Below are 21,780 nucleotides of genomic sequence, written 5' to 3'. Positions count from 1 at the left end.
CTGATGTTTTTACTCTCAGTACTATCAGAATAACTGCACATGTGGGTTTTACCTCACGTCAAATAAATATTTATGCCCAACAAAAAATATTTCATTATAATTGTTATTGATACTTTATTTTACCAGGGAAGTATGTAGTCGTACACACATTTCTCAGAGATCTGAAAGCAAGCAAAGAGCTATGGCAGGAAAAAAATACAAGACATTTATTTTCATTAAGGAAATGGATATGAATTGATATTCACAACTGATTCCCCAATCAGGCAAAAAGGGTCATCTGGCAGCAATGAAAGAGGACATCTCCTGGGGATAGTCTGGTTTTTACTATCCGGCAGACAGTGCTGCCGATTTCATTTAGAACACGCAGATATTTTCCTGCTGACATTTTTTCTCAAGTTTTCCCATTGTTCCATAAACAAACAATAGGGCTCTATGTGCCTGGGACACATTTGTCACAGTGCTGCTAGTTATGGCTGACACTCAAACACATGAGTCACACACCACACACACACACACAGACAGACACAGACACACACACACACACACAAAATTTAAGCAAAATTAAGACTTTTTAAGGTTGTTGTATTTTTAGCATTGACACAATCATGAGCTTTTTTCTCTACAAAGGGTACTTCATTGATGCAGTCATGCACTGACTATAACTGTTACTGACAGTTTCCACAATGACTCGATACTGGATATATATTCGACACATACTGGAAACACATTGTACTGCTCCTACTGATAGCAAAGCATCTTTTTTGTAGAAGCCTGTTAGTATGAACAAGAATAGTAGCAGGGGAACACAAATGGCAAAACAAACGATGCAGGACCGGAGCCATGAAAGTCAATGTCGTGAGAAAGGGAAGAGCGTGTGAGAGGTAGAGGTAGAGAGCAGAGGAATGGAGTGAGATTAATGAAATGCTTCCTTTCTTCTGTGATAAATCAAGAGCCGTGAGTTTAATCACCCCTCGTATATTCCTACAGACTTCTGTGGATTGAGGTTCAGGTTATTGAGGAGGTTCCAGGCGAATAAATATGCATGAGGAAGCAGATGAATTACGATGAGACAGGAGATGACATAAGCCAGGGCAACTTAACTCCAGTTCTGGAGGAGGACCACAATACATCAGCTTTTCCATGCAATTCCCTAATTAATTCAGTCAACAATAAAGCTGTATTACCATTACACAACAAATTTTCCTGGGAAAGTTAAAGCAATGGTTTTCCCCTGTGCAGTTTCCAAGTGTTTTTTTTCAGGAAACATGGCATGACATGAGTTGCGCAAGGTCCATACTTTGTGGCAATCGACGAATTAATGAATCATACGCACATACTGTAAGTATAGTTCGTTTTTTTAATGTGGCCAATGTGTGTAACAGGTGTTTTAGAAACTGAAAATGTTTCAATTTGCTGTAATACACATTTAGACAAGCAATTTCACCTTGTCCAAAACTGCCTACGTAAAGACAACTGTATATGTACAAGGCACAAAATTGAGAAACAACATTGTGAAGGTGTATAAATAGAGGCTAATGGAAACATAGCTCAAGATTAGCTGAATTTGTTAGTTCAGTGTGATGTTACAGTGTGGTCTGCTGTCCACAGGAAGTGGAACTGGGGGTAGAGCAGCTCAGCTAGAAAGAACGAGTGGTGGGAAGAGGTAAGAGAGCGAAAGAGGAGAGGGTGAAGAGTAGGATGGAGGGGGGGTGAGGTGGGGGAGCAGCTCCTACTCTTCCTCCTCGTGTCTCTGTGGCCTCAGCAGGACGCTGTGGTAGGTCCTGATGCAGGAGAAGGCGGTTGGCGGGATAAGTCGCCGGTCGATCAGGTTGTTCTCCAGGTGGACTGAGACCAGGGGGGAGTCTTCACTGACTCGCGTGTCACAGATGGAGTCCAGGGGGATGTACCTGGTGGAGGGCGGGGCAGAATCAAGAGCATGTAGCAGCAATTATCTACCTTAAATTAATCTAGCAGATGCTCAATGAATTTAATGTAACATTTCTCACTCCAATATGTTTTAAAGAGCAGCAGTAAATCTAAGAAAGGATATTTAACACTCTTAGACCCAGTATGTGCACAGTTAGCTGAAGCAGGAACCGTTATAAAAAGCATAATCAGCTAATCCGAGAATCATATTTGATTGTTCTGTCAGCATATCCAGCATTGAACAAAGGGTGAGCTATGCGAGAGGGACTTGAAAATTATATGATCTTTTTCCAAGTCTTTGGCAGTGAGTTTTCCCCATTTAGGGCTTTATCCCATTTGGGCTCATATCAGTTTTGAAAGCATACTGTAACTGATGTGAGAATGGTTTGTTAGGAGTGCTTTGGCAACACAGTATTTACTGTTATTTCACCAGGGCAATTATGGCTTTATGGAGCTTTGCAATGGAAGAAAGTTCTTAACGACAAAAACATTTCACAGAGCAGCAAAAACACACAGTTCTTTAATGATGGTTACAGAAATAAATGCATACTTCTTTATCAATTTTAAAAATTCCTTCCCATCTCTCCATCCTTAATGTTTGATTCGATCGGCCCAGCCTGTTTTTTTGGAGAAAATTAAATACTAATTACACCTATACCAATTTGTTTATTGTTCCATCTTGCTCTGAGGACAAGAACATTCTGTGAGCCAAAGATAATGAGATTATAACGAGTTGAAAAAAGAGGGAAGACGATGAATGCTTGCAAGGATGAGTGTCTGACTGAAAAACAAACCTCAAAGGAAAACATAAATGACAATGCTGGACTGAAATAAAACCTTAATTGTTGCACAGAATTTCTTCAAATAGGCATATATTATTGATGTGTTGTCCTGGCCAGAACCAAAAAATAAGAGATGCTCTCCTTTGTAAAATGGAGTAGTAATCATAGCAGCAGTAAACATGTCCTAGAGCTACCCTGCCTTCTCTGTCTAAAATAGTGCATATAGATAGGGTTTATAATGGTCTCCCTCATACACAATTCGTTGTCGTTCACAAATCATTTTTTTAGAAATACATTTCACAGAATCAATCATTACATTTGAGAAGCTATTTTCTCATTATTTTTCTATGAATCGTTTGGGATAACCATTAGGACGTGGTTCCAATGCTGCAACGTCCTCTCTGCCAATTTTCATATTAGCACACACTCTGTTTTCACTCTACAGACCACCAGGTGTGCTGCACTCATTGCACCGGAAGAGTACACTTCATGTGCACCTGGCACAGGTACACAGGAGGTGGCCAATCAACCAGGAGGAGAAGTTTCTTTGTGAGATGGGACAAGGAAACACCTACTTGAAACCTAAACCTACTGAAACCAACACCTATTGAAATCTACACCTACAGAAATCTACACCTCCTGAAACCAACACCTACTGAAATGCTGTCTGCCCGGGTGAGACCAATTATTTGCTGTTCTGCAGGCCTGTCAGTCACAGCCTGCGCTGGTACGGCCAGGATGTGATTCCAGCCGAGGAGAGAATGACTGCTCCAGCTGGATGCACCATGGTGGAACAGCACCTTTTAAACTTAATTTCTATCGCCTCCTGACACTTGTTCTGCTTACAGCTCTCATTTTCCACTTTCCAGCACCCAATTTCCATTCTTTACTGCTTGTCACTAATTGGTCTCATAAACATATACAGCCAAATGTTTTTGGTAGCATTTATGCACTGCTGTCGTTACTGCCAAATAAACCCTTTTATAACTACATTGTACATTGCACAAAAAACGTGAACATTCAGACCAACATTAATAAGTGCGATGCAGTCTGTAAAATCTCTTTCTGTGAGTACAGACCTGATCTATTGCAAAGGAGACTCTGGGTTACATCTTTGCCAACTCTGACCTGGAGCCCCCAGCAGGAGATGACAGCAGGTTTGACTATGATGGGAATAATCCAGCCAGGCGCCAAAGCGCCCCCTACAGGCCACTAGTTTTTATTTTTGTCAATGAGGCATAAAAAGTCATGTAAAAAAGGAGAGCTGGTTGAGTAGGCGAAATGTAGGGACTACAGGTGGAGTACAGATTGAGTACAGGTGAGACGGGTGGATCGGAGAGGTGGAGCGTGGGCTACCTGATGAAGTTGTTGTTGAGCCTGACGAGCTGCAGGGTCCTGAGCAGCAGGAGGCCTCGGGGGATGGACCGCAGCTGGTTGTGGTCCAGGAGCAGCTCGATCAGCGTGCGGTAGAGGCCGAGGAAGGACACCCCGTGGATCCCGTCGTCGGCCAGCCTGTTGTAGGACAGGTGCAGCGACTCCAGGCCCGGCCGCAGGTGGCCGAAGACGTACCCAGGGATGCGCTCGATCTGGTTGTGGTGCAGGGTGAGCTGGCGCAGGGCGACGGGGAGGAAGGACGGCACGTGGACCAGCTTGTTATGGGAGAGATCCAGGGCTTCCAACTTACTGGGAATTCAGGGGAATACGTAGAAGACTATGTAAGAACAGTTTTAAAAATAAGAAATATGGCACCCAATATGGGGCTGAGCATGTTCAACTCCTATTCTCAATTTTGAATGCCTAACAATCAGCAGCTGCTGCCATGTTTATGTGCTATCCCCACTATCACCCCAATGGGGAGAATGTAGACATCTGCGGTGGTGGATTTCACAACACAGACTATAGCTAAGCTGGCATAGAGTGGAGTTGGAGGAAGACCTTTCATATGCGGCTTCAACATGCAGCAAGAGGGATGCCCCACCAGCAGGGGTTGCTGGAAAAGCCAGACCCCCAACCCACTGACCTCCCATACCCCGGGCAACGGAAATGCCAATTGGGCATCGCCCTGTAGAGCTGCCGGCCACAGTGGGCACTGGCATGGTCTTGATTCCTTTTGAGACAATAGGCCTCAGTGAACCGCCCAGCAGCCATTTTTAAGGTCACTTCCTATGAAAGCAATGAGAACAGACAAAAAAAAACTTTAGGCTGGAGGAGTGCCAACACGCTCTGAGGGGAGATGTCTATAATGTACACAGAAACCTTTAGGATAAATCCCTGCAGTTTAAAATAATCTCAATGGGGCCCTTATTTGCAAGGACTACCAAGAAGCAGGTACTACCCATGCATGATGGCAAAACAGCCTTCTTCAGGGTATTAGTATAATAGCTAACTGATCTGATTGAAAACAGCTGGACACGCAATTAGTCAATAAAGTCAGTTATGGATCAGCTTTCCACAGTTAAAAAAAAAAAAAAAACAGATGTCACTTGGATAGGGTTGAATAATAAGTTATAGAGAAAACTTTCAAAATTTCATTTTGAGACCTCATTATATCTGACATCGTTATTGTCACCATGAGACAAAATAAGTACTTTCTGTTCACTGGAAGGACTGAGTTTGTGTCGAGGTAGGCTCAGGATTTTAAAATGTAATTGAAACGCAGGGATGATGTGTATGCATTTCACCATATTGCGCCGTGGTAGCCCTGAAAGTGCAAAACTCTACTTAAAAGAACTGTGAACTGTAACTGGCACTGGAGACATTAAGCTTCGCATGTCCAATTCATTTTTACTGGCCTAATATTGTGTAGTTGCCAAAGAAGTACTAGACCTGTAACCAAGAGGAAATTAGTTGGTTTTGTGCTACTGTGTTTTCCTAAACTAATTCATAATAAATAAAAAGACATTGATAGGTTTATAAAGTGGCTTCTTATTTGTTGTGCTTTGGGTCAGATTGGGGGCAGTTATGAGAAGAAATAATTTACCCTTGGTTCAGGTCAGGTTTGGGTAGGAGGCGGTCAAGTAAGGTCCAGGTCAAGTATCATTTTCAGAACTCTACAGGTCCTCAAGGGTTCTTTACGGTTGCAAAGGGAGAAGATATTCCTGGTAAATTATGAAAATGTCCATGGAGATTTTTGCAAATCTATTTCCAGGAATATAGGGAACTTTCCATGACGAAATGTATGTTTTTTAAAGAAAATAACAACCTTTATTTATTTTATTCCATATATAGTTTTCCCCATCATCTTCCCCAATCCCTGTCCCTTTTTCTTTGACATCATTCAGTTTTTACAACAGTTTAGAAGAAACAACCTGTAAGAAGACTTCCACACATAAAACAATCTCCCATGCCAATCCACAAACAAGTTAAAAAAAAACAAATCAATTTGAATCACAGTGGATTTGTGATTATGTGACACAGGCCCTCACACAATAGTAAATGGTAACATCATGTAATCAGTAAAAAAAGTAAAATGTCATCATGTGCACAAGTCCCCAGCACTGTGCTCTAGGCTAGGACATTAAAACTTTATAAAGCCTTTAAACACCCACCCAGACTTCACAGAGTTTATGGGACAGATGCAGCCCATGCAGGCTTCCAGTGCTGGGCACTGCGGGGGAGAGGAACATCCTTTGATGCTCCAGATTCATGAAAAGCACTGTGGAATGCAGGGCAATTTCATAAATTAAGGATAAGAGGTGCCAGACTGGCTGTAACGTCGCACAGTTTGCCCCAACCGTTAAATAAATTTTACCTGTAGCACTCCTGTTTTCTTCAGTCTAGAAAAAGTATTTATGTGAAACAGCAATGAAAAGTCTGTTTCTGGTCGGCCAGGTTATTTACTGGAACATTCCCTCCCTGTGAGGGACTCCCTTCTTTTAGGAGCGTTGTTGGGGAGGATCAGCATCTGGTCTGATTTACACATGACATCACAAACTGAATCTAATATTTGTCGTCTCCCCTGCTGAGTTCACTGGGTTTGATTTTTCCATTTTCAAATATGGTTATCTTCACTGACCCCCTGCGCTGCGAGGGTACTCCACTGCCCACCCCTGGAGTGAACACTAAACCACGTCAGCCACAACCTCCCACCCTTTGCTGGATTTTCTATCCCATAGGGAGATTAAAAAAAAAAAAAAAGCTTTAATAGCACATATGCAGTACCACATGGTCGCACATAATTGGTCACAGAATCAACCTGGGAGACCAGGAGAATGTCCATGTACCTGCAAGTGTGATTCCGGCTAATTGGGCACTTATACCCACCTATGTACATGGTGTGCATTTCTCCAATACAATGAGTGCACAGCTCAGTCGATGAACTGCAGAGTGGAAAAACAAAAATGGCGGCTGACAGATCGTGCTTCAAAGGAGAGCGCTGGCAGAGGATGTTAGAGTGAGGAGATGGGCCTAAAAAATACGACTGGACATTTCAAAATAAAGGAGAAAGGAGAAAATTGGTCTAAAAACTGGCAAAATATGGTTAGAAAGCCGCAGTGCCGCTGCCTGAGCCAGAGAACTCTGGACTGCGTATCGGTGCTTGTGGAAAAACTGAATTGTATTCCATGGAGACAAAACATTGTCCTTGTAATGTCTACGCCCAGACCGGTATGAGCATTGCTACATGCTAATAGGGACACACACAAGATATTGGAATTGTGCTGAAAAAATATAGATGCCACCTCACTGTCATTGAGACTGCTGCACGTGGAGAGTTCATATATTCCAGTGTAGGTACACTCGGTCAGTCTGTGCTGTCCATACAAAAATTATGACTCTCTTCAAGCGCATCTGACGCGCATCTGATGACATCATCTGCGCGGATGCAACATTCTAAATCTGTCACACCAGTGTGAAGATTCTCCACAAGGAGAAGCCGTTTGAGAGGAAGGTGACCAAGTGTGAGGGGCCGGTCAGTGACTGTCACAAGAGAGGCTGGAAGGCAAGGTGCTGGCCCACGGAAACAGGGTGCAGAGATTTTGCGGGGCAGTCCCTGTGCAGAGCCAATGACACATTGGGCATCACAGGCACGGGTGCTGTAAGGGTGGGAGGTTAGGGGGATTGCTAGGGCCCTGACTGACAGGGGCCCTGAGAAAATATTAGAACATAGGATTCTCTGGGGTGGTGGGGCCCCATGTGAGATCTTTTCATGGGGCTGAAAATCCCTGGTGGTACCCCTGATCACGGGGTCACACAGAGGGAAAGCCATCTGCCACAACAGCGAGGCGGCGGAAAAAACCTGAAGATGACCCAAGATGGATCAAGAGGACCGGTGCTTGGGTGAGACACAGCCCCTAGAACACAAGCTGGGGCCTGATCGTCCCTGGCTGGGTCGCCTGGCTGAGCATGTCTAATGCAGAAAGACCTGAAGTGCATCTAGAGATGCATCGTTCCAACAGACAGTAATGAAAGATACTGTACAGTGTGTATCAGCTGGTTTTCCTCCCAAACATCTGAGTCCCTCTTTGACCAAAAAAAAAAAAAAAAAAACCTAACTTTGGCCTCAAGAAAAAATAAATATTCAAAACAAAAAGAAAGAAATTGCAGAGACAGCAATACAGCAGGGTTTTTGTTAAATACAGATAATAACGTATTACCGGTGCTCCCCCCATTTGGAAAAATGCTTTTCTGACAATTGAATCGCCTTCGGATGTTCATTTCCACATGCTTTTCATTTGATGCCATATTTAAGAAAACACGTGTCCAGTGCTAGAAGATGGTGGCCCAGAAAATGCATGGTCCATCTTAACACAATTCAGTCAGCTGGAGGCCCTCAAGTACCTCTTCTACTCTGACCTAACACACGTTAACTGTGTCTAATGGCAAACATACATATCCACACAAACACCACACTCTTTTCAATTGCACAAACCTGCACCCACACACACATGCATGCACAGACACGTGTGCACATGCACATGCACATGCACATGCACACATACATACGTACATATACCCACAGACACACATGTAGACACACAAATATGCACACACTTGCCCAAACATACTAACTCATGCATAACCGAGAGTATTTACAAATGTATTTCAGGAATGATGCTTAAAAAAAGACAAACTCTTGTAACACCAGAAAGTCGCTGCTCTGCAAATGTTCCTAAAACATGATGTAAAAGAGACAGACACCACTGACACACACCAGACTCTTAAGAGGACTCTGTAAGGACAGGACCAAGGAAAACTATGAACAATGGCCATCAGGGCATTATTTGCTAACAGCTACCAGGAGCCAAAGTAACCCATCACCACCCCAACGTGCTTGCCGACACAGACCAAAATAGTCTAATGTCAGGGTTACACAACTACAGTTATATAACCGTGGCTGAAATAACAAGACCTCTCAAAGGGAACGGATATGTGCCATTTCCTGATTTTCATACTATTCTGCATTTAACTATAATTCAGGAGCTGAAAACTAAGGGCTCCTGGACTGCTTACTCTGTAAAAGCGGTGCTAGCAGTGCATGACTGAGCACCACAGGCTCTGATCAAATCCAATGCCAACTGTGGCTTCACATCACCTAAGAGATAAATAGGAGGGATTCGGTCACCAGTGTTCCTTGCTCAAGTGACCACTGGTGGCCCTCTGGGTGCCCGTGGCTTGCTCTCTGCACATACGTATGATTGGGTCTCCTCTGCCCCCGCTCCATGAACGCTTGTGGCTGCGGTGTGAAAAGAAGCATCTGGCTGATCAAGTGTGTTTAGAAGGAGAACTGCGAGTTATCTTCACTCTCACAAGCCATCAGCAGAGGACGTGTACAAGCTGGCTTGTACTTAGCAAATTGGACATTCCATTTGAGTGGGTTTGAAGACCCCAAATGTATTAATTTTTTTATTTGAAACCTATCAATATATAATGTTAATTTCCTGAATTCACTGAATTGAAAGATAATTCACTACAATAATAGTCTGAAAAGCAACACACAGAACAGAAATAAAACAAAGTTTTTGAAAGTTGCTGAAATTGACAACAAACAACCAACCAAGGAAGGCGGTCCTATTAATATCCTTGACTTTCACTGAAAAATCTGTTAATTACTTCACATTCAAAAACGTTTTCCTCTTCAAGCAACTCTATAGAGACTATCCTTTAAGAGGACTTCACAAGAGCAATATCAGTTTGAATTATTTACGATTAAAGGAATACAAATGCAACAGTTATGAACAGTTACACAGCAGAATGCTAAATCACAAAGCATACAGATCAAGCTTTCCATAACCATAAAACACAATCAGCTTAAACCATTTAAAGTGACAAGGAGTAATAACACCACTTTTATAAAGCTGGGTGGCAGGAAGAAACCTTATATATAGTACATCAGCAGCTTACCTGTCTGTGGAAAAAAATATTGTCCTGTCATGCAGTTAACCTGATTTCAGGAATAAGATGCAAGACACTGTCCACTGAAACCACTTTAATAGTGAGTTGGCCCAGAATTACGGGTACAAATATAAACCTCTGGCTATCATCATTTAATTAACACGAGAATAAATATTCTAAAGGGATTTCAATTGCTCATTTTTCTTAAGTGTGAGTGTCTGTGTGCGTATTTGTGTGTTAGTGTGTGTGTCGGTGTGTCTGTGTGCCGGTGTGTCAATGTGTCTTGTGTGAGTCTGTGACTGTGTGTGTGTGTGTGTGTGTGTGCTACGCATCTGCTCAGACCTGCAGGTGGTAATGGTTTTTCTCCAAGGCTCAGACTCTTTATCTAAGCTATTATAAAACTTGCATCCGGTCTGAAGCCAGGACACCATTCTCCAGAATGCTTATTCATTTTCCACCATTAAAAAAAAGATTTGCAGTGAGAAAAATATATAAAACACTTAAAACAAAATCAGCTATTTTCTTTATTGCCATTGGTCTGCTACCCTTGGAACTATCTTCTCAAAGTAGCGAGTTCATAAAATACTTGACATTTTGATGGGCTGTGTAAGCTATTAGGATAACACCAATAACCCCATGTTAAAGACCTCTGGTCATAATCCTGAGCTTCCTGAACTCACCCTCTTTTATGCTGTTTTAATCACCACAGTCATTCATCAATTAAAGGTACCTTCAGAAAATGAATTTATTTGAGCACTACCACGAATTTTGCCTTTAATATGATTTAGACAGAGAGCATGTTCCAGTCCGTTGGCCTTGCAATCACCCCCCGCCACACACAGCTACCCCCAGCAACTATGAACAGAATCACCACCACCAGCAAAAAAAAACTTCACCCCGACAACTGTAATTCTGATCCTATGTGAATTCGGTCTCTGAACCCCTGTCCTAATTAGAAACAAATGCAGCAGAAATGCAGGAAGGGGAAAACAAGACCTCCGGGGTCTGCTTTAGCACTTTGGGGCATTCAGTCACAAGCATTCATATCCACTGGCATTTCCTCCATTAAGAGTAATGGGGTTCGTGCACAGACAGGTCCCCTCTCTTATCCATCGTCAAGGGGGACGTGAGCGACCGCAACACTCATTCTATAGAGGGCCACTGTGGATCTTCAAGAGCTCTTAAGTGAACCGAGTGGAAACGTGTTGCAGTCTCACACAGCACTGCAGAGTGTGCATTCCTCCCACTGAAAAGAGAGGGAAAAAACTGCAGACTTTACCGTCAGCTACAGCTGGGCACACAAAAGCCTACTCCGCGTCTCATAAACCCGAGACATTACAATGTCTTCAGTCAGCCTCAGAGAAACTCTTGGGGTCACATTGAGAAGTGCACCCCACTGGTTCCTGACAGACTACAGGGATTTATTGCACTGTAATGCAATCCAACTTGTGTCCACACTGGACAACAAACACTTGTCTTTTCATTTTTTGGTGTGGGGCCGGGGGGCCGGGGGGCTGGGGGGCGGGGGGGGGGGGGGGGCAGGGTGGGGGCGTGTAATGGCTTGTAGACTGTGGATCAACATTTTTATGGGAGCGAAAGCACTGGGCTGAAAGTGTGTTTCGAAAGAACCTGGGCGGTTTTAAGGGGGCTTTTAAAACTCAGCTTTTACCAAGGAAGCAGAGATCCAAGAAATCTGGGAGCGAGAGAAAATTGGCAAACCCTGCTTGAGCAAAGTAAAACAGAATGTCTTTCACCAGAAGTAGACTTGTGTGATCAGATAACAGGGCCATAGTCGGATGCTCAAGCCACCTGCTTCAAATGACACCTACAGTGAAAGGTGCAATGTCTGAGTCGTCATTAAGATTGAAAGTCCAATTTAATAAGAGATGACAGATGCATTATGACCATTACCTACCCACTCGTTTCCACAGCTCGCCTTTGTTTAACCAAAATAAGAAAAAGTGAATTTAGAGAAACCAGAATGCATCAAAGGCCACTGTGCAGAAGTGTGATGGAGTGGGTATGCCTTTTCAGATGTGCACTGTACAAAACAACTAGATGTTCCTTAGTGTAACAATTCCCAGAAACCTGAAAACATACACTTGGAGATCACTCCCTATGGCCTCAGAGGTAGGTCTGCGCTTGGCTGATTTTTCTGTGGGGTCGACATTCGCTGGGGGGTTGTTGTCCTGGCATTCCCTCCCTCAAGAGTCACCACTGAACAGCGCTGCTTTCACTCCATCCCACCCAGCCTTCTTGGATAATGTGGTCTTGAGTGCATTAGAGTCTGTCCCCTGTGCCATTTCTGCATCCTGTCGGAGCCATTTCTCATCTTGGTCATCTTCTATGCGTTCAGAAACGGACCCCAAAGAGTTGGCAGGCAGCCCAAGATCACACCGAGGGATCACACGAGCCAAGTCCTGGACTCATCTGAAACACGTTACCCTCAGCTAGTTATTCTTCGCTGGGGGTGATAGAGATTTTCACAGGCCCCCAGGACACATCGTCAAATAAAATCTCCCAGGGTTCCCCAGAAAACAAGCACAGGGCCGGACTTACTCCAGCCTTCTCAATACTCTGGGGTTCAATTCATATTTCACTTAACCACCATTTCATTTCTTCTTAAGTCCTTGTGCAATAAAAATATATTGCCATGTACAGACAAATATACTATAACACATAAAATAATGGAATTACAATTATTATTACCATCCCCATAGAGTACAATTACACACTGTGAACCTCAGGGATGGAGGAGACAGGAGAAGGAGAGAGGCAGGAGTGGGGAGCATAAATCACACTAATCACCTCCTTTCCCCAATAAATCACCCAACTATGAAAAGGACTTCAGCAATGTGCACAGGATACACTAAAGATCACGGAACTAAACTGGAACAAGATGGCCGGAAAAATCCCATAAACAAACAAAAAAGTTTAAAGGAGGCCCTGACCCTGTAATGCTAAAAATAATAATTTTATGGCGGTATAAAAATTCTCAGAAAAATAATGAATTTGGCAAACTGGGAAGACTGGTGCTCTCTTCAGGATGCCATTGTTCTGCAGCCAAACTACATTTCAGGGCCCCCATAATTCAATGTTTTTGTAGCAAAGGGGCAAGCTAATTAAGGTCAGGAAAAAATAGAAGTTGCCAATGAATGCTTGGAACTGCACCAGTGTTTTGCAGTGCAGCTACATAGCTGTCACTTACTACAGTCACCCACTGTACATAGGACAGTGTGTATGTCTGTTCACATATTTATACGCAGATTTTCAGTGGTAGGTCAATGTATTTGCTGTCCCCATCTCTTATCTCTCGATCTCTCTCAGAAAATTCAAACTTTTCAAGAATTTACCACATGGCCCTGTTCATTTTAGCCACATACTCTCAAAAGTAAATATGATGGGGATTAGTCGTGGTGATTCAAAAATAAACAATTAGTGCTGCAACAACCATCCATAATTCCATGGGCAGGGGTTATGACTATGTCACGTCTTCATAATATTTCACTGTGGTATGGTGTGCTCAAGAATGATGGAGGTTGTTCTTGGTGGTGCTAAGTAGTTATATTTAGCAAGTTTTCATGTCCCTAAATTTGGAACGCAAGATCATTGCCAAAGTTGGTCATAAACAGCTGTTTCTACAACCCAAGTCAGCAGCTGAAATCACATAGCCTGAACCTGCGCTTCTCCACAGTCACAGTGTGGTTAGACATAAAGTGCTAAGGTTTGTCTAACAGCTTCCCTTAACTTCTCTGAATCTCAATAGCAACCGAGCATATTTTGAAGAATTCAGTGACACCCCCACAATGCATGTATGTATGCACTTCTGAAGACCCCGGTATGTTTCTCAGGGACTCCATGGCAACAAAAACCCACAGGAATTGACCATATTTGAACAAATCGAGCATACTGTATGACCGAACAATGATCGCTGTCTTGTCTGCATACAGAGTCATCAATCATTCTTTTTTTTAAAAAGTATCTGCTTAAATGCCTCCAGATGTTGCCATGACTGTGCAATCAACTGTCACCTAATCACTCATCAGTTTTGCTTGGTTATAATACGGAGATAATTACAAAGAATATCACAACAGCTGGATATGTCATCCAGCAAAAAAAGGGAATATTTCTGCTGCTGACTTAATTTTTTTGACTTACTTTTTTGATAAGCTTAACTAAAATCAGCTCCAAGCATGATAAAAATGTCCTACTGTTGTTTTTGCGGTAGTGCTCGCATCGAACAAGAAAAATAAAAGGTTCTCAGCTCAGTGAGTCTGGCAGGACACTACAGGGGCACTGCTCCCTCTTGTGGTTGGTGGAGAAATTACATTACAAAGTTTTTGGATGCACTTAGCCATGAAGGATGACTTCACTGAAAATCTAAAATCTAACATACTGGCGCAGGCATAGGAGTGTAGTATGCATTCAGAGAGAAATGCAAAATCTCCCTTACCCAAAGCATGCACAGTACAGTACACTTCCCTTTCCTAAACTGTGTGATTTATGAAGTATTAATGTTGACATAAAATATTGAGATTTAAACAGTGCATTTCCCATTTTACCATAAACCCCTGAAAGCATGGCGGTTGTACCTCGTGCTCTGCTTTTTAAACATATGTGCAATTGACCAAAAACATCATTAACAAAGCAGTATGGCCTTCTGAAGGTGCAAGTGAGAGGGTGTATTAATTCAAGAAGTCTTTCGTTTTTTTCTACTAATGTAGCAAATATGTTTTGGCTACTTGAACAAAAATCAGTGATCTTGACCAAATGAAAAAAAACAACTGTAGCATGAGAATGACAAGATGATAGAAATGTTATCAGTGGAAACAATAACTGACACCATTAATTTCACCAATGCTATAAGAGGGCAAAGTGCCAGTAGACACATGAATTAATGAATGAATACACTGCATTTATATTGTTCCTTTCATCTCAAAGTTTAAACATCTCAAATCACTTTATACTGCAGGGTGACTCATCTCTCCCATCACTAATGTGCTGTACTGGACCCATATGAGTGATGCACAGCAGCTGTTCGAGCCGGAACCCCCAGCGCACATCAGCGTAGGTGGATGGAAGCCATTTAGCCAATCAAACGGACGGACGATTTAACAGACGGTTTCAGTTGGAGCTAAACTGGTAATTTGACGCGACAGGCCTTTATCTTTGCGACGGACGCGGAGAAGCCCTGGACAGGCCCGTGTGCTGAAACGGTACCGAACGGTAACGATGCGGTCACACTCACGGGAGGTGGATCCAGGCCCGAGGCGCAATGCGATCCTCGCGTATCCGGTTGTGGCTCAGGTCCAGGGCCTTCAGCTGGAGCGACTTGTTGAGGATCCCCTCGTGCACCTCCTCCACCCGGTTCTCAGACAGGTGCAGCTCCTGGACACATGGGCAACGTGTTCAGCGCTTGAAATGTTGAGCTGCAAACCCCTGGTAGCACTTTCTGTGAATATCAGCCACTGAAAAAGTCACCCTTCATCTTGGACATTCATAATTTACACTCTTGAAAAGCTGTACCTGACATGGTACACATTACATTTCTGGGGAAAAAATACATTTTGCTTTGAATATTTAGATACTAAATAAATCATGGTTTATACGCTATTACTGAAATAGTGGATAGAGTAAAACAAACAAAGTTTCGGTGTACAGGGCAAAAACGCTGCCCACTGTGTTTGTGTGACAGAAGCTAAAATGGCATGGTGCCAGCTATCAATGCTAAAATAAACATTAAAATACGGCCAGTGTAAAATACTAACAGTATCAGCCACTACTGTGTGATATTGTAGCATCTGCTGAAGCTATTGCAAAAATGATACATTTTACTGACAAAATGGTTTCTCATCAACCTGAAGCGATGGGGGCAGCCCAGATGGGACACCGCGAAACTTGTTCCTGTCCAGCCGAAGGTAAATGACGGCCCTGAGGGGTCTGAAGGCCAATGGGGAGACGTTCCCGTCATGGAAACCGTTGCCCTCCAGCTCCAGAGTCAGCAGCTTGAAGAGACCTGAGGGTAGCCACACCCAAACCACCACCCCCCAGAATAGCAAATGTGTCACCTGGTAAGCCACCATGTGTACTGGCATAAGATGCTTATTCTCAGCTCCAATAAAAACATAGTCCCCAAAGAGACAACACTGATGGAGGGTTGCCGAATTAGTCTAAACAGTGGGGATTTGCACTGCTGTAATACTGAGACCATCATGGATTCTAAAATGATTTTAAAATTAGAGGCAAAACCTCTGTTTCTTCCAAAATATGGCACAACCCCATATCCCTGTGTGTGTGTGTGTGTGTGTGCTGTGTCTGTCTGTGTGTGTGTGGTGTGTGTGTGTGCCATACAATATAAAGACACAGCCAATCTTGATAGCAGAGCACACATGCACACTCTGGCACCTTTGAAGCTGTGAGCTGTGAGGCTCCTTATCTTGTTGTCATTAATCTTGAGCTCCTCCAGAGATGCAGGCAGCAGTGGGATCTTGGTTAGACTGTTCCCATCCAGGTTCAGCCTCCTCAGCCGTGTCAGATTCTGCAAAAAGTCAAGGGTGGACTGCATGATGCCACACAAAGCAAAAACATGCAAGTCTCACAGTGGGCTCATGTATCTCTGTGCTTCTCTGCTACACGGATCACATCACAGTTTGCGTTTCAAGACATTTGAAATCAAGGTTGATTTAACTGCAGACAAGTACCTTTACCCTAGCAGAAGGGTAGGGTAAAGGTTATGAAGTCCCATGAACAGTATCAGGCTAGAACCACACTAAATGAGTAATACCAAACAGCCTGCCTTCTGGAGATCTCTCATTCGTAGGAAATGAGGATGGTAATGCTGTAAAATTTTGATGCATTTGTTCCGCATTTGGAAGTAGTTACTGCAGTCCCTTTCCTTTGTGGGGCATCCAGAACTTTCCGCCTTTGCTCATTGGTCAATCTGTTTGGTCACCAACCCTGTGATTAGTCTAGATCTGTCTGCACCTTACATCTGCAGCCATACTCCCCAAGGGTGTGGTTTCTTCTCATGGTCTAATAGTTTTATTTTGGGAATCAGATGATTCCACTGGCATAACGTCAGATGGCCATCAGTGACCAGAGCAGTCTGTTCCGATGCTTCAGTAAACTTTATAGGTTTTGCTGAAAATAAATTTGGAGATGCTCCTGGGACTTACAGTTCTGTGGCAGATCACACTGTGATCCAATAACGTCAAATAATGGAAAATAATTGCATTGAAATGATTCGTCATAACCTTCATGATTCTCAAAGCCTTTTACATTTGGCAAGGTTACTGAACCTCATAGTTTATGAATGACAGCCATTTTGTTGCCAGAATGCTAATCACACACCAGTGGGGATATGAGAGGGAGAGGTTTATTAGCCACTTTGACAGGGGAGGGATGGTGAAATTGGCCAAGATGTCTGGACGCCAGGATACAGCGACCACTTGGTTTATAACACAACTGGTAAAACAGGTGCCTGACCTTCATAAGTATCTGCTGTGGTAATTCACGAGGCATGGACGAGCTCTCTCCATGAAGAAACAAAGTCATTAGTGGCTGTGCTTCAGGGGGAACTTTAAGCGCTGCTCCATTGGGAAGGAGGGACCGCGCACAGCACACGTGGACTCCCACCGATAATATTTGCGCTGTTTTTAGAAACCGGTTTCCTCACTGACCTAGAATAATTTTTTTTTTCTCAACCACAGCATCGCAGTGACCCAGGCTTGGCGTGTCTATCCAGGTGGTGCCAAGTTCTGCAGCTGCCCTTGGATGGAGCGGAAGCTCCGCCCTCCCGGTTTCGCCTGCCGAAGGGATCAGGCTCCGTGCAGGACACACAAGAGCCCGAAGACTAAGCACTCTGCTCTTTTTAAAGCTGGGCCCGTCTCGTCCCCCTGCAGACTCACCCGGAAGATGGCGGAGCTCAGGGAGGAGTCTTCCAGCTTGTTCTTGCTGAGGTCCAACCATTCCAGGTTGGGCAGCCCAGAGAGGCCCCGGAATGGAAGTTTTCCTATTTTGTTATCTGTATCAGGGACACAAAAAATGGATGGCAGCTTCTACAGACAGCACCTTAAAACTATATTTTTATTTAGCTTTTATTTAACCAAGCAGGTCACTTAAGAACAAATTCTTATTTACACTGTTCGCGGTTGGCTGGTTGTACCAGCAAAATGCTGTAAATGCTAGTTTGTCCCCAGGCAAGGTTGTACCTGACTGTGTCTAATTTGTCCTCTATACTTTAGTCACACACATGCCCCTCCAACACTCACCTGCCAGATAGAGGGTTTTGACTCCAAGGTCAGTGATGATGGGAAGGTGGGCCATGCCCACACTGCCACAGGCAATCAAAGATTCGGCCAGCAGGCACCCAGCTGGGAGGGACTCCATGAAGTTGGTCCGGTTTAAGAATGGCGCTCCAGGAAAGCGTGCAGGCGGTGGGGTGGTCGGGCTCTCCTTCTTCTTGCCGTCCGACTCCTTCACCTCCTCCTCCTCATTGTCATCATCATCACCATCATCATCATCTTCTTCATCCTCATCATCTTCATCCTCGTCATCATCGTCCTCATCTTTGGCCTTCAGCCGTTTCTTTTCCTGCTGACCTTTCTTCATTTCCGTTGCCCCAGTACCGGCCTTGACTGCAGGTTTGCCCTTCTGCAGAGACCCCTTCACCTCTACCTTCACCTCAGCTTCCTGGGCCCTCCTGAGCACTGGCACCTGCTTAGTCACCTGACCCAGGGATTAGCACAAAGCAGAAAGTTGAAGCTAACATGCCGTTGACATAGTGACTGTACAAGTAAACACATGAATTATAAAAAAAGACTCCCTCACCAGACTCACATAAGCGTAATGGTCGGTACAACCAATGACTATTGCCTGCTTTCAATCAAAATTTTTCCGTATGCCCATACCTTTTACTTACAAATAAATGCAGACGGTATTTTCTTCTTTTTTTTCAGTGTAAATGCACTTACAACTTAATCTCCGAACTCTTTAAAATTACTAAAAACCTAATTTGAGTTTAATAGTGAGGCAAAGGAAAAATGTTGATGAAGCCTACATTGGTTTGGTTTAGCTTGGTTGGGGGACGACCATTACCAATGAGAATCAGATAAAAACTGATAAAACTGTCAGTAATAAACTATCAGCTATGGCTGGGAGTCTCATGCAGTAAGGCATATCCCACTGCATCCAGCAGGGAGAAAGGGTTTCAGTCTGCAGTAACCCAGTGACTCAGTGCTCAATAACAACCCCTCTGATCAAGGTACTGTGATCTGCCTGGGCAAGAGGAGCTAGTGCACAGTCCATCGGCACAGCAGCTACAGCTCAGCAGATACCATGAAGAGTGAAAATCATTGATAGCTCAGAGGATCCACTTGTTAAATACATGCCTGTATGAACTGGTGGGGGGATGTTACAAGAGTAGGACTGACAAAATTAAGCATTTTAGTTTGGGGAATAAATTCAAAAAGAAGGACATCTGCACTTTTTCTCCATTGCAAATGTTGCATGTGAAACGTCCTTGTTTTTTAATTTATCATTTTGCCTCCAGTACTTTTTCCTCTACTTTTCTGAATGTGCGATATTTGGAGAATAAAAAAAATGGAAGTAAAAACTTCATCTGTCCCCTGATGCCAGCAAGTCCCAATTTCCACACACTCACTCACCCACTCACCTTCTTTACTGAAACAGACCCTAGCTCCTGCTTTTTATAGCTGATCTCTGCCACGTTCTTCCCGACAGGAGACACAGCAGCTAGCTGCAGTCTAGAGCTGCCATCGTCCCTTTTAGAGTTCCTCCCCCCGAGTTTGCCCCCCACCTTCGGCGCTGCTTTTTGGAGCTGACCCCTCTTCCGGTGGGCTGAGGACTGGGGGGCCAGTGGAGCTAAGAGAGAAGGAACACAAAGCATGTGAGGCTGGAACTTACGCAACCAAAATGTTTGAGCACTGGTCAGCCTGTCATATAAAAAAGCAACTATTAGTGATTTTACATTTCAGGGAGCCTGCTTCACTGGAGAAAAACAAGTCCCAGCCTTAATTACGTCTTTACATGGACACACAGTATGAAATAACTGCACTCAGGACCCTCATCCACTGCAAATTTGTTTATGCACCAATATTGATCTCAATAAAATCAGCACGATGATACTCTGCAAAATGTTTACTGTACAAGATTAAGCTACCCAAGTTTAAATGCATTCATGATCTACCCTTAAATATTTTAAATAATTATGTATTGACTTAACTGAATGTATTGACAAAGTAATTCCATCTCCAGTGATCGTAATCGAATCTGATTATCATACGATGTGATCTCTAATGTGGATGCATTCTTACCCCCATTAGCGCAAGGTGTGGAGCGACAGGTTGGAACTCCTCTCTGACAGCGGCACACCGAGCAGGGCTTAGGAGACCACTCAGCTCCCTCGAACAGATAGATCCCCTTCACCAGGCACCGGCCGCCGGTCCCTGGCGCACAGACACGAGGAGGTTACACCAGGCGGAGCGTCTGTCCCGCGCTACACCGATCCCGCGGCCTCCACTCACCTGCGGGCGGAGTTCCGCCGGGCGCAGGCGCGTCCGCCGCGATGGCTGCCGGGTCGCGCGTGCCCCTCCCGTTCTGCTCCTTCCTGGTCTGCGGCTTCCCGTCCGCGACGGAGGCCACGGCGCAGCACACGCTCAGGTACACCAGCGCAGCCCTGTACATCGTGCAGAGGTGCTCTCCTGAGGTCTGTGTGCTGCTGTTAAGACTCCTACAAACAAAAAAAGCTCAGCCTGCAGCACTGACTGGAGCAGGGACTTTAAATGCTCTCCTCCATGAAGTGCGGTTCTCCGCACTCACGCAAACTGCGACGGTGGGAGCAGAGAGGAAAAGAGGAAGAGACACGAGGGAGAGGGCAAAAAAACGGAAAATGAGTCCAACAAAGCCCTTCATTCATTCCTTTAAAAAAAAAAAAAACACACCTACCACTTTTCTGCCCTCTCTCTCTCTCTCTCTCTCTTTACACCCCCACCCCACTCCCTCCATTCCCGGGTCTAAAACAAACAAACCAAGGTGGAGTTCCAGTGAGAGAAGCATATCTGAGACATGGTAGTGACGATGGCATCGACCAAACCATAGGGCCCGGAGACTGGACTCTTTTAAGCCTTTGGGTCAATCCATATGAGCAAATTAGAAAAGATATTCAACATCAGTCCCTTTGTGCATCTCAGTGGAGGCATCTAGGTTGGCCATGCTTCGTTGGCAGCATATGTTTGAAAAGGAGTAAGGTCTGGGGCAGAATGAAAGGCAGCTTTGTCCCCCCATCCCCTCCTCCCTACACACACACACACACACACACACACACCAAAATCTCAGAGACATAGTGGCCACACTCCTAAGAAATTCTAGCAGCTCGGTCACAGAGTATCCCTGTTTGCCTCACTCCTAGTTCTCGCAGATGTCAACCGCTACACCAGCCAAGTTTGGTCTGCAAAGCCATCTGAAATCTAAGTGTTTTGATGGGCCCTTTACTTTTGATATGTGGAACTGGAACATGCTGCTAAACATTCTGAACTTATGTTTTTCAGCTCTGACATGGAAGACATACGAGGAAAGAATACTTCAGTCACAGTCAGATGGAAACCCAGGCTGACATTTGGCATGATCAGCAGCCAGAATTAAATGTGATGCATTTCACCACCTCCTCCACAACCACACGTGCAGAATGGTCCTCCAGTCTTAACTATACACAAAGTTATTT

General features: G+C 44.2%; 1 protein-coding gene across 1 annotated transcript; it reads right to left on the bottom strand.

Annotated features, from left to right (window-relative positions):
• Window positions 1-561: 561 nt before the first annotated feature.
• Window positions 562-20,917, bottom strand: si:dkey-32e6.6 (extracellular matrix protein 2). Its single transcript, XM_035387343.1, has 10 exons — window positions 20,585-20,917; window positions 20,375-20,506; window positions 19,714-19,922; window positions 18,311-18,767; window positions 17,948-18,063; window positions 16,446-16,578; window positions 15,899-16,056; window positions 15,289-15,428; window positions 4,065-4,391; window positions 562-1,907 (listed from the first exon to the last, which is right to left on the bottom strand). Exons 1-10 carry the CDS (start codon window positions 20,742-20,744, stop codon window positions 1,730-1,732), a joined length of 2,010 nt encoding a protein of 669 aa, XP_035243234.1. The 5' UTR covers window positions 20,745-20,917; the 3' UTR covers window positions 562-1,729.
• Between the last annotated feature and the right edge of the window lie 863 nt (window positions 20,918-21,780).

Source organism: Anguilla anguilla, chromosome 13 (genome assembly GCF_013347855.1).
Source record: "Anguilla anguilla isolate fAngAng1 chromosome 13, fAngAng1.pri, whole genome shotgun sequence".
NCBI classification, from domain to species: Eukaryota; Metazoa; Chordata; class Actinopteri; order Anguilliformes; family Anguillidae; genus Anguilla; species Anguilla anguilla.
This window is presented reverse-complemented; position numbering and strand designations above follow the sequence as displayed.